Source organism: Lynx rufus, unplaced genomic scaffold, assembly GCF_022079265.1.
Source record: "Lynx rufus isolate CCGP_SWC_20201006 ecotype Redwood Valley unplaced genomic scaffold, mLynRuf1.p SCAF_5, whole genome shotgun sequence".
In the NCBI taxonomy this organism is placed as follows: Eukaryota; Metazoa; Chordata; class Mammalia; order Carnivora; family Felidae; genus Lynx; species Lynx rufus.
This window is the reverse complement of record NW_025814867.1, coordinates 77,558,118-77,570,681: the sequence shown is the minus strand read 5'-3', so window position 1 is coordinate 77,570,681 and position 12,564 is coordinate 77,558,118. Positions and strand designations below refer to the sequence as shown.

At 47.8% G+C, this 12,564-nt stretch overlaps 1 protein-coding gene across 3 annotated transcripts in view; it reads left to right on the top strand.

The window, feature by feature from the left end:
- Positions 1–12,564, top strand: part of DGKG (diacylglycerol kinase gamma) — a 158,761-nt gene that overhangs the window by 101,104 nt on the left and 45,093 nt on the right. For all 3 annotated transcript variants that reach the window (XM_047100146.1, XM_047100145.1, XM_047100144.1), the window contains one exon: positions 1,507–1,597. In XM_047100146.1, the coding sequence (XP_046956102.1) occupies positions 1,507–1,597 (91 nt within the window). The remainder of the gene's footprint in view (positions 1–1,506; positions 1,598–12,564) is intronic.

The window sequence follows — 12,564 nt, the reverse complement described above, 5'->3', positions numbered from 1 at the left end:
AAGCACTTGGTTAGCATACAGATGAGAATGCCCAGTACGACAGTGGGGGCTCAGCTCCAACTTGGCCACCCCGAAGACTGAGGGGATCGATACTCCAGGCATGCCTGATTACAGCACACTAGTTGAGTAGCACTGGTCTACTTACAAGTATACCCAAATCTGTTGACTTTCTACATTAGGTGTAACTCCCTAAATCTTGCCTATTCTTATTTCCCTCATTACTTATCATTTCTTTTCAAGCACAGGTAGAGTCAGAAAGGCTCCGTCAACTAGGTCTTAGGAATCATCATACAATGGAAGAACACAGTCGCATCTTCACATTCCAGGCAGACTCTTCGAGAGATGCAGAGATAAAAAGTTGTCTGTTATTCTGAAGAGTCATCTGCTATGCCCCAAGGAATACGAGGAAGAAATAAGAGCCTTCTGCCCTTCAACGAATGCTCTTTTCCTCTTAGTTCACAAATCTGAGGATAGAGGATCACCAGCACACAAGGTGGCTTCCTCTTTCCAGAAGAATGTGCCAAGAAAAATGTGATTTTGTTTAATCCTTCCCTGGCCAAATCTGCCATCTTATAAACGGGACAGGTGTCCCTTCTCTTAGCTAGCCCCTGATAATGGGACGACAGTTGGGAGGGAGGGAATGGAAATAGAATACCTTCAGACACACTACTTGCTGAGACGATCTGATCAAAATGATCAAGTGTCCGGACACACCATCTGACTTCGCAAAGCCCCCAGCTACGTGGGAATCCCTTTCCTTCCCCCACTAAAGAAGATGTTGAAAAACTGTAAAGCTCTAAATGTTGAGCTCTTACTTTGAAGCAAATGACAAGATCTACCCCTAAATGAAATATTGTCCTAACCTAAGCAAATACAATTGAGGAAGAGGTGGTGGGGGGAGAACTCTTGCTCCCAAACAACTCCGTTTTTTTCTTCTCTTCTCACTTTATCTGCAAATCTGTGTCTAATTCTCTCCATTCTGCTTCCCTCAGTCAGAACATGGACAAAGTAGCACATGTGTTGGTGGGTTTAGTGTGGGACTATCTCTTCTCTGTGCCAAGACTCAAAAGTCTGTCTGATCTTCCCTTCCTACCCCAGCTATACCCAAGAGAGGGCTCTACCTGAAGTCCCTCTGCATTAGCAGTAGAGAGGACCATGATCGGAGAATGGTGTCACTTGTCGCCTCTGGTTGATTTTCATGGAACCTTCCCTTGATCCAGATCCAGAGGCAAACACACCTTTCTCCTGCTCTGACCAGGAAGTTCAGAGCAGTTGATGGTTCAGCCGAGTAGCCATGATGTCTATGAAATGAACGGGTTTTTCTCTAAGTTCTTTGCCGGAACGGTTGGTGAAAAATCTCTACCCCTGTCATCTGATCAACAAGTGCTAAAAACACAGGAGTGGGGAAAGCTGAGGGCTTGGGCCTCCCAGCCCCAGCAGCATAGCCGTGTTGCATGACCGCTTCAAACACATGATACTGAGTCAGCTCTCTGCTTCGTGGCGCAGGATGAAGAACAAACTGTGGTACTTTGAATTTGGCACCTCTGAGACCTTTGCGGCCACCTGCAAGAAGCTGCATGACCACATAGAGTTGGAGGTGAGTCCTCAGGTGGGAATAAGCCTTCTCCGGACCTTAGTTCTGCTCCTGAACTGTCACACACACCCTCAGGACATATCCCCTGGGTCCTGAACAGGTGACCCAGAGTGGAGTCCACTTGTCATATCTCCATCCTATTCCCAAACACCGCTACACCCTCGCTCAGGGTTCCAACCACCGGACCTGCCCTTTTGGGCCCATCCAGAGAACCTTGGGGCTCTGGGGCCTAGAGGTCCGTTCCCTTCCTCAGCCCTGCCCCCACTGTGGCCTTGCAGTTGCCCCTTCGCAGAGAGGCGAACACTCAGTTGTCGCCAGCACAGAAAGGCAAGCTGCTGGTGGGGAGAGGCAATGTCCCAAAGCTGGTCAAAGCCTGGGAGCAGACACCCCCAGCTCGCTCCGCCCCCACTGTCACAGCTGCTTCAAGGAACCGACTTCGGAGGTACCCCGGGTCAGCTTCGTGGGCATGCAAACTGTGCAGCTGCTCAGAAGAGCCCTCAGCTCAATGCTCTTCTGTCACCATCTTGAAATTCTTGAAAACTTTTTCACAAAGGGCCCTGCCTTTTCATTGTGAACCGGGCCCCTCAAATTACGTAGCTGATCCTGTTGCTAACTCTTCTAGCACTTTTAGCAGCCTGCCTCACACAGTTTGCCTGAGGTTTCCCCCCCCCACCCCGTTGGTAAGCTGCCTGCCTCCCACCCGCTCACCCTACTCCTGCTGGGTTCCCCTCAGAAGTCTCTTCACCACTGTGAGAGGGCTTCGTTGGTCTCCGGCCACCTGAAAGGCCAAAGGTCTGTACACAGCAGCTTGCCTCTGCTCTGCGGGTCCTCGGGCCGTTGGTTCCCTTGCCCATGGTTCTCAGCTACCACACCATCTTCCCGTGGGATTCATGCCTGTCGCCTTGTTTTCACTTGAGAAAAACAAATGAAAGAGGCAGCCAAAGAGTTCAGCCAGGGTGGGCTCACCCTGGCCCACCAGCTTTGTCCCTAAGCCTGAATTAGCAGTCAAGTTGGGCCTGGGCACCGCTTTGAGGAGGAGCATTTGGCCTAAAGCAGTGTGGGAAAGCCCCACCATTCCCTGCAGAAGGCAGCCTGTGCGCGCAGGGAGTTTTCACAAACAAAACACAAAGCCAGAGATTCTGTGCTTCTATTTGACTCATCTGCCTGCCTCTCCCCTCCGTTGCCGGGTTACCAATCCCGGAGTGGGAGGATCTGGTCAGGGCTAATCCCTAGAACTTTTGGCCAGCTCAGGGCTCAGTTGGAGGGCAGAAAGGCCCAGGAGCCAGGGCTCTGTGTCCCCAGGTGGGACCAGCTACACCTGGGAGAGGCTGAGGAGCTAGCCCACCTCTCTGAATCCACTGCCTGGGAGAGAGCTGCAGAGAAGGAGGGCAGGGCTGGGCTCGGAGCCTGAGCCCGGCCAACAGAAATGTGTGTGCATTTCTCCCATTGGCATGATCGCCTGGTGGGGTCTCTTTAAATATACCCCGAGTGAGGGACAGCCCCAGCCTAACCACTGCCAGCTGCAGGCACACAGCAACTGCTTGTTCTCCCTGCAGCTGGCCTTGAAACTGTGCCCAGAATAGAGCAGCTCGGCTCCCCTGCCTGTGCAGCTCGCCCTCCCGGCTGCTGGTTCCCTCTGGGGCCAAGACACAACAAGGGCTCCTCCTCAACCACATGGGGGGCTAGTGGCCTCCCTGCAAAAGATGCTGGTGACCTCTGGAGGGGGTGGGATAGTTCATGCTGTGGGTTGTTGGGGACTTTGGGGAGCATTTCCTGTTTTCCTTATCTACCCATAATGAGTCTTTTTAGTATTTATTCATGAGGGGAATGGGGGGGAGGGGTCTTGTGACAGGCGGCTTCTAACACCCGCAGGATTGGGGCCGGCACCTTTTTTTGCATCCAGAGAGCAGTGGGTAGACTTGTGATCCAGAGGGGGACAGAGAGACAGAAGGGAGCAAGACATGTGAGTGACAGGGGTTGCAGGGCACCAGAGGTAGCTATGAGAGCATCAGGAGCCTCGGGCAGAGCAGTAAGAGAAGCTGGTTAAGTGACCTGCTAAATGTGGCCGCTACACACAACAGCCCGGGCCCACGAGGACCAGCACACTCATCAGTTCAAGGTCAGTGGTCCCAAGAATAACTCCACACAGGTGTTTATACTACACGTCACCACTTTCAAACCCCTAGCTCAGCTTTTATTGCATTGTCCCACAGCAACCCTATGAGCTGCGTAGGTCGGGTATTATTATCCCCATTTCATGGAAAAGCAAGTTGAGGCCCGGAAGTTTAGGAGGGTAAAAAGAAAAGAAGAGAAAAGTGCAAAGGGGAGAGGAAAAGGTCACATGCTTCGGCTGCCTACCGTAATGTGTCCTCGTTTGACACAATAACCCAGTGAGGCAAATATCATCACATTTTTTTAAATGTTTATATATTTATTTTTGAGGGAGAGCGCAAGAAGGGAAGGGCCAGACAGTGGGAGACACAGAATCTAAAGCAGGCTCCAGGCTCTGAGCTGTCAGCACAGAGCTCAACACGGGGCTCAAACTCAACAAACTGTGAGATCGTGACCTGAGCCGAAGTCGAACACTTAACCAATTGAGCCACCCAGGTGCCCCTCGTCACATTTTTTAAATAAAGAAACCGAAGCTCAGATACATCAAGTAACTTGACTAAGATTCTATTGCTGGAAACTTGTGAGAGCGAAGATTCGAGGTCTCCTGGAATGAGTTTTGTTTGAACCCAATAGAGATTTACCTTAAAAGTGCTAGAAACTCAGTGAATGCTTCAGCACGGACACACAGGTTTTTCCTCCTTTGTTGAATGTGGGCCCATTTGGTTCTGTCTCTGCTGAGGCAGCCAGGTGGGTCTGCTGAGAAATGCTTTAAAAGAACGGAAGACACAGTCCTAACCTCATTTGAGAAAGGAATCAGTTCATGCTGGACCATAGGAGTCAGAGTTATGCCTTAAAGTTTGCAGAACGCTTTCCCATGCGGCATCTCATTTTATTTTGATCCATCAAACATTGAGGGCAAATATTCACATCTTTACTTTATGGGTCAGGAAGCTGAGGCTGAGAGGGTCAGTAACTTGAGAGCACAAACTGCTAAGGGGTTGAGGGGAACAGATAGTAAAGTCTATGTAGTTGCTGTGTGTGTGTGTGTGTGTGTGTGTGTGTGTGTGTGTGTGTGAGAGAGAGAGAGAGAGAGAGAGAGAGAGAGACAGAGACAGAGACAGAGACAGAGAGAGAGAGACACGCTGGTAAAAATCAGGGTGGTAAAACTCGAAAGCTAACCTGAGATTACACAGGAAAGGTCTCCATTAAAAGTCTCTCACAGGAAACACCACCTGTTTCTCTGAGGCTAATGGCTTGTTGAGAAGGACTAGGAGACTTGGTTGCTTCTCAGAAAGCTTACAGCCCAGTCGACAGAACACACAACAGCTGGTTAATATAGTATACTCACTTGACTAGTGCTAAGGAAATTAGACCCAGGGGTCCTGGGGAACCGCATGAGGCAGATCACTCTAGATGCTGTTTTGAGCCGCTCAGAGACTCAGGCAGGGGAGAAGGTAACGCTAGATCTCCTGCTCAGCCGCAGACACTCGGCCAGGGCGGGTGCAGTGAAAGGCGCCTGGCCCAGACAAGACCAGGAGGTTAGCCCAGCTCTGTAATTAGGTCGAGTAACTTGCTGAACAGTGTGTCTGGGCCTCAGTATTCTTATCTATAAAATGGGGGGGAAGGGGTTAGGCTACTTCCCAAGGCTGTTATCCAGATTAAAGTTTTCATGATTGTTGTTGTTTTTTTAAACTAGCAGTGGAACTAACTGCCTCACAGAATCTGCAAAGCAGCCCTAAGTCGCAGGTGTCATCACCTTTCCAGAGTAGGGGATTGAAGCTGAGAGAAGGCAAGGAGCTCCCTTGAGGTCTACAGCCTATGTATGGTCAGATCAGGCTTCAAATCCAGATTTGCCCAAGACCCAGGACTTTCAAGGCAGTCCTGGCACTTCAGTTTAGAACCCAGATTCTCAACTAGGTATGGGGCATGTGTGATCTCTTTTTATTTATACGCTTTTATTTATTTTAACAGTTCAGATAGCCTTTAAAGTAGGCATGAGATTTTTACCTTTATGAAAAAAAGAAGATAACAAATATTGCAAATGCTCGCTCTAAATGCTTCCTTTCTGGCAACTATGAACGCTAGTGTTGTTCCTGGAAAATGGGTGCTCCGTAAATTGTGGTTGACGCTAATTAAGAAGCCAGCATGTCACCCACATGACTGTCATCATCCCTGGTCTCAGGCTTCTCTCGGGGTCTCTTAGTCTCTGACTTCTCTTCCCTCCCAAAGCTGCCATTAAGGTTCATTTTCACCTGATTTCACCTGAATAAACAGATAGGGGCTGGGGTGAGGGAGGGACCCAGTGAGTCACCTCCCCCACCCCAGGCCCAGAATAGCTTTGGAAAAAGGTTCTTAGACGTGATCATAGCTAGGTGGAGCCAACCAGGCAGGCTTCAACTCGAGCACTTATTTTACATGCTGTGGAAATTTTTCATTTTCCTGGCTAAAAATAAGAACTTCCAAAATTCCTTGATATTTTATCTACTTTAAAACAATGTTCACAAGGGAAGGCTAGCTGGCTCCACTAATATGAATTTCTGCATGGGGAAAAGTGAATCCAAATTTGGAAGCTGCTCAAAAAAAATGTTATCCAGTATATTTTGGGAATCCGCACATCAGGTTCCCCCTCCTCCCCCCCGCCACAACGTTTAATTGAGGATTTTTTTTAATGCAACAAAGTCTTGGGAACGATATATCAAATACTCCCATTCCCCCCCCCACTTAGATATATTTGTCAGTATTTTGTTTTATTCCCTTCAAGTATGTTTTAATCAAAGGAATAAAATATTACAGATAGAACTCAGTTCCCCCGCAATCCTTTTGTGCCCCACAACTTGCCTTTTTCATGCATCATGATGTTCCTGAGATCTCTCCATGCTGATGCTGATAGAGCTAGTTTGCTACTTTTACCTGTTCTGTGGCAACCATACCCCATCCCACCCCACCCCCTCATCGCCCCTGCCCCCAGATATGGGGAGGAGGAGCAGAAATGGGAACCGTAGCCGCTGCCATGGAAATGCAAGTGGTGACCATTTGACAGAGGGGTTTAGCAATATACACTCAACTGAAAGCACATTTGTAGATCGCATGACCCAGGAACCCAGACCTAGAGAATTTCCTGCACGTGAGCTCACAAGAGGCTAAGCAAGCACAGAGGCGCAGTGCAGCATTTCGTTATTACAACAAAATGGAACCCACCCAAGTGACTGTTCTTCTAACACTTTGAAAAGACAGTGTGAGTGGAAGTACTAAATGCCACTGAATTATACACTTCAAAATGGTTAATTCTGTCTTATGCGAATTTCATCTCAAGTTTTGAACATTTAATTTTACAAAAGGGAGTGTGCTGGGCACTGTGGTAGGGATAGCTGATCCTCATCATGGTATGGGCTTTGTCTATGAGAATCCTAAATTCTAAAACTAACATTTGGCAAGCCATGTACACGTAAAGGAGTTAATAAATGATGCATCAGGTTATTTTAGGATTGGGCAGATACCTTTAGCTACTCCAATCCATTCAAGGGCCATTATTTTTCAAAAGAGTGAAATCAAGAACTTTACAGGTTAAGTAGCTTGGCCAAGCTCACCCGGGCCAGTTAGGTGGCACAAGTTTTGACTGGGGGCATTCTTACTCTGCCTCAGTATCCACCTACAATATCGAAGGCTCTTAAATGAGAGGGAAGAAATCTACAAGCACTGTGGCCTCTTCTGGCATTGAAACCTTCTCAGTCTGGGCGAGTAGAGCCCTTCAGAGCTTGGAGTAGTGAAGGTGGGAACTGGCCAAACGCTCAGCCCATCGAACCAGCTGTAAATCCAAGGGAGATGAAATGAAAACATGCTCCCAGGGAAAGGAGAGGTGAGAAGAGCATTCAAATGGATTTCGAATTCCTGGAAAATAAAAAGGTGGCAACCTGATTACGCATTAAGCCTTAGAGTCAAAGGACGGCTGCAGTGGGCCTTAGCGAGACATCCTCCTTCTAGTCTGTTCCCTTCCTTGGTCAAGGCCAGTGGCTCCATCACTCCAGCACCATCCTCACAGTGAGACCATCCAAGGCAGCTCTGACCACCTCACATTGCTTCCTGACCATCACCCTGTCCTCAACACTGCTGGTGTCCCTACCTCAGTTCCTTCCTGCTCCCTCCTGCTACAGGGGCAACTCTTCTCCTGATTGTAAAAGCAACCCAAATGCATGGTAGAACTTTAAACTATAGAGGGGCAGAAAAGAAAAGCAGCCCACAATCTCAGCAGTCAGTTCAGCACTGTTATACTGCAGGCCATGTTTTAACCTTGTAGTAATATTAGCTCTCGTTTCTTTAAAATCAGGATTCTAGGGGCACTGGAGTGGCTCAGTAGGTTAAGCGTCCGACTTCGGCTCAGGTCATGATCTCGCAGTTCGTGGGTTTGAGCCCCATGTCAGGCTGTGTGCTGACAGCTCAGAGCCTGGAGCCTGCTTGGGATTCTGTGTCTTCCTCTCTCTGCCCCTCCTCCTCTTGTGCACTGTCTCTCTCTCAAAAATAAGTAAACATTAAAAAGATTTTTTTAAATCAGGATTCTAGAACGACCTCTATGTTTTTTGATTCCTTACATCTTTACCCATTTTTCAACACAGCTCCATCCTCCCTCTCCGCCTCTTTCAGCCATGTGCTGGCCACAGGTTTCCTTCACTGATCCTTAAAATCTCTCAGCCGAATAAGAAGAAATGATTTCTGTCAGTTTTCTCTTACAGAATCCCACTGTTTGCTTGCAGTTTCAGCCACATAACTTTTTCCCTCTCTTAAACAACCCCTCTTTTTCATCTCCCACAAATGTGTACCCTATATTTCACTCCAAGCCTCCATTCATCCATATGCTTTTATTCTCTTGTTCTTTTCCATTTCCTTTGTTCTTTTTGAATTGCTTTGATTTTCTTTGTCTGCAGACTCCTGGCTACACATACTTTGTGTCTTCCAAGGACCTTGGGATAACTTTTAAGGATGAATTCTCATGTGCGTATTTTCACAAAGCGGTGGGAGATACAAGGCACGGTGGCTAGATGAGGCCCTCAGCAGTCTCAGATGACCCGGGTTGGGGTCAGGTAGCAGTATGTCAGGTCAGGAGGCACCCCCGCGACAGGTTCCTGGAAGATGGCTGTGCTAACCTCTGCCCCGGTGAGCTTAATTTTTCCACCACCAAGGTCCCTTAGTGAAAGAATAACTTCCCTAAGCCATATCTACAAACACATGCATCATCTAAGTAATGATCAACTGTGAGCTTCTATCAGTGGGATATGTGTCATTTCTCTTAGACTTTTTAGACTATTGAAAAGAATCATCATCTTCTCCACACTCAGGAGATTCAACAACCTCGGGGAACAGAAGCATTCCAGTCTTTTCCTGCTTCTACAACTGGGTTATGTGACAGGGACTATTACAGAGAATATCGCAACAGACAGAGAATATACAAGTATGACTTGTTGGCCCTTATCTGTCTTAGGGAGGTCATAAATTGGCTGATCCTGGTCTTCTACAGAAGAGGAATTAAGAAGGTAGAAGAAGTGACTCTTTCTGGAAGGGTATATAATCTAACAAAGGATCAGATACATACCATGTGCACACATACATGTTATATCTCAAGTCCATTAGGATCAACAATCATTTACCCTTGCAACGAGCTCCATCCTGGCATCTTCATACACACCTTATTTAATCCTTAAAACAACTCTGCACGTTGTATATAATTGCCATTATTTATGCAAGGAAACTGAGTCTCCTAAAGATAACTAAGAACTCTAGGATTAGACGAGTTTCCAGCCCACGTGCCCCCACAGTGCCGCAGCACTCCCCGGAAGAAATGACCTCTGTATTACACTCTGCTTTCCGCCTAATGCACATGCCTGGATAGTGGAGCTCCCATTCGGGATCTGGCATATCTATTAGGCAGTCAGCTGTCTGAAGCAAGGACTCTGTCTTACCCATTCTGTATCCCCAGGCCTAGCCCAGTGCCTGAAATTAAGTCATTGCTCTGTAGTTATTAATCATAAAATTGAACCAAAGAGTGAAAAGTCCCATAATTAGCGAAAACACTAACGGAAATGACCACTGGACCAGCCTCCAGCGATACCCTCTTGTTGAAAGCCACCAAAATAAAAGGGACCCACCTTGCTGCATTTGAAACACAAAGAGGGAGGTGGCTGAGCGTGCCGCCTGGCACTTGGGCCTTCTAACTGCCTTGAGTGGGAAGTCCTCCCACACCCATCCCTGAGCGGTTGCTGGGACCTCTGAAAGTAGCAGAGGGTCTGAGACAACTGTCAACCCAGGGCAGGAAATGCCAGAGTTCTCCCACTTCTTTCCCACCGAAGAGAGTTAAGACAGTGAGTGGGCAGAGCCCATGCGGGAGTCATGGTGCCAGGCAGCTGTGGCATCAGAGGAAGTGACCCTGAAAGGCAGAAGAAGGGGTCTCCATTCGGAGCCCTCTCTTACGGCCCAGAAGCCTACCTGCCCCTGAGCCCTGCCTGTCTCCATGGCAGTCAGCCCTGCCCTGTCCGCCAGAAAGCTGGACCCTTCAGAAAGCTCTATTCACCCCAAGTTGGCCTGAGCAACACAGACAGACAGCAAAACCTGTTAATCTGCATCCAGAGCAGAATGCCTCCATACACCGGTTTTGGGGTTTTTTGTTTTGTTTTGTTTTTTAACTCGGGGAGGGTGGAGCAGTGTATAGGAAATGGCTTTGCCTTCTGTCCAACTCTGAGGCAACCCACCACCATGGGCTCTGAGAAACAGCAGTTTTGTTTTGGAAACTGGCACCCAGCGCAGGCTCGCTCCTGGAAATGAATTTGGTACCCCCCCCCAGCTGCAATGTTCTACTTCCAGCCTCCCTGCCAACACCCCCTTCCAGCTGCCCCTCTCAAAGGCACCATTGTGCCCGCCTGGCACAGCAACAGAGGAGGGCTGAAGAGGAAGAAAACATTTTCTGCCCATGGGATGTTCTTAAGCAGGTTGTGTGTACATGGCTTCAATGCTGCATTCCTGGAGCCCACACAAACCCGCCAAAACTCCATCATCCCTGTCACAGTTGGAAGCCACTTTCCAGTCTATCTGGCCCACCACAGCTCACTGTCAGAGAACACAGAGCACGCAGCTGGGTGGGTGAAGCTGGTGGGAGGGGGGGGTCACGATGACACATTTTCAGTACAGCGCTCCAGCCTGCCAAAGCAAGGCTGAACGTAGACTCTAAACTGGAAGGGGATTTAGTCCTATTTACCACTCGACAAAAAGATTCATTCTGGCACATTCTGATACGTGCACATCCAGCCTCTTCCTGGGTACTCCAAGGGTAGGAAGCTCACTACTTTTCCTGAAAACCCTGTTCCATTGCTGGACAGCTCGGACTTTCAGAAAGTTCTTCCCAGTGTTGAACAAGGATGTGTGTCCTGTTCATCGCCATATCCTTCCCCTGTCAGCGCTTAGCGCAGTGGTTGGAACAAAACAGGTGCACAATAAGTGTTTGAGGGATGCATGACTGAGTTCCTCACCCATCCACTGGGCGTATTTATGCCCTCTGGTGGCACATAGAACATTCCTTCTTGCTCCAGCTACAGAACATGTAACTGCCCCTCATAGGGCTAAAGATCTATCTTCCACATCATCTATTATTTTCACTGAGCTAAACATCCCCCGCTCCTCTTGTGACTCAGTATACAGACCCATGACTATACTGACCACTCTTCTCTCCATTGACTCCATTTTTTTCAATGGCCTCCTTAAAATGAAGGCTCCACTCCCTTGTATCTAGAATGCTCAAAAAGTGGTCTCCTAGGTAACAAAGCACAAGGTTAACAGGCATCAGGTACGTGGTGTCTAAGTTGGACTGTCTTCTTGAGCTGATTATTTGCATTTCACGCGGGAATCTTCAGGCTCATGAAGGCTACCATGAACCTGGATAAATTTGGAAAAGAAGGACCTTCCTTAGTTTCACTAAGTCCATGTTTCCTCATCTGTAAAAATGAGGCTACAAATACCAACACTGCAGGGTTGTAAGGACTAGACATAAGATATATGAAGTGCCTGGCTCATAACAGTTACTCAATAAATGATATACCTTAATATTACATAACACTGCCCCTCTGAGTGCAGGGAAAGCCATATCTTGTAAGATTTACCCATATGCCAGGCTATTTTTTTTTAACATAGATAGTACTGGACAACGTTTCCAATAATGCCATCACCACTCATTAACACCACTCAATTTATCACCTTCTCTTCCCTCGGGATACACATAAGCTTATTGACACTAAAAATATTCTCTTTAGTTCTTCTCTGGGGAAAACAGACATCATTGTTTGCCCTGGCTGCTTTTCTTTCACTCCCAATAAATGTCTCTGTTCTGGCCATAGGCCCTGCAGATATGTAGATATCTACTTCCTTCTCAGCTTGCTTGCTGGTGCATCAGTTCCAACCCTACTTTCAGTGATGTCACGTTGGGAGCTTGAAACTGGCCATAGTGGGAGTATTTATACCATGAACACCACAATCAGAGCTGCTGCCGCTTTTTTTTTTTTTTTTTTTTTCTCCTGGAGATCCTGCTGTTAAGCACTTAGCAGCACACTACTGCCTCTAGCATTGACCTGCTGTGAGCACCTTGAAGACGAGGACTGTGTCCCATTTCTGCTCCATCCCCCAGGGTCTAGCACAGAGTAAGTAGGTTTTCATCATTCTTGATAGATGAGTAAATGCTTTTGTCTTCTGTTTCTTAATGTCTCATGTAAATCAGGCCCCATGTGCCCTATTCTTGTTACAAGCTGTTCAGCTATAGATTTCCCTTAGCTGTGATCAGAGGACTACTACTTTCACACTTGGATTAACCTTCCTTCTCTCTCCCT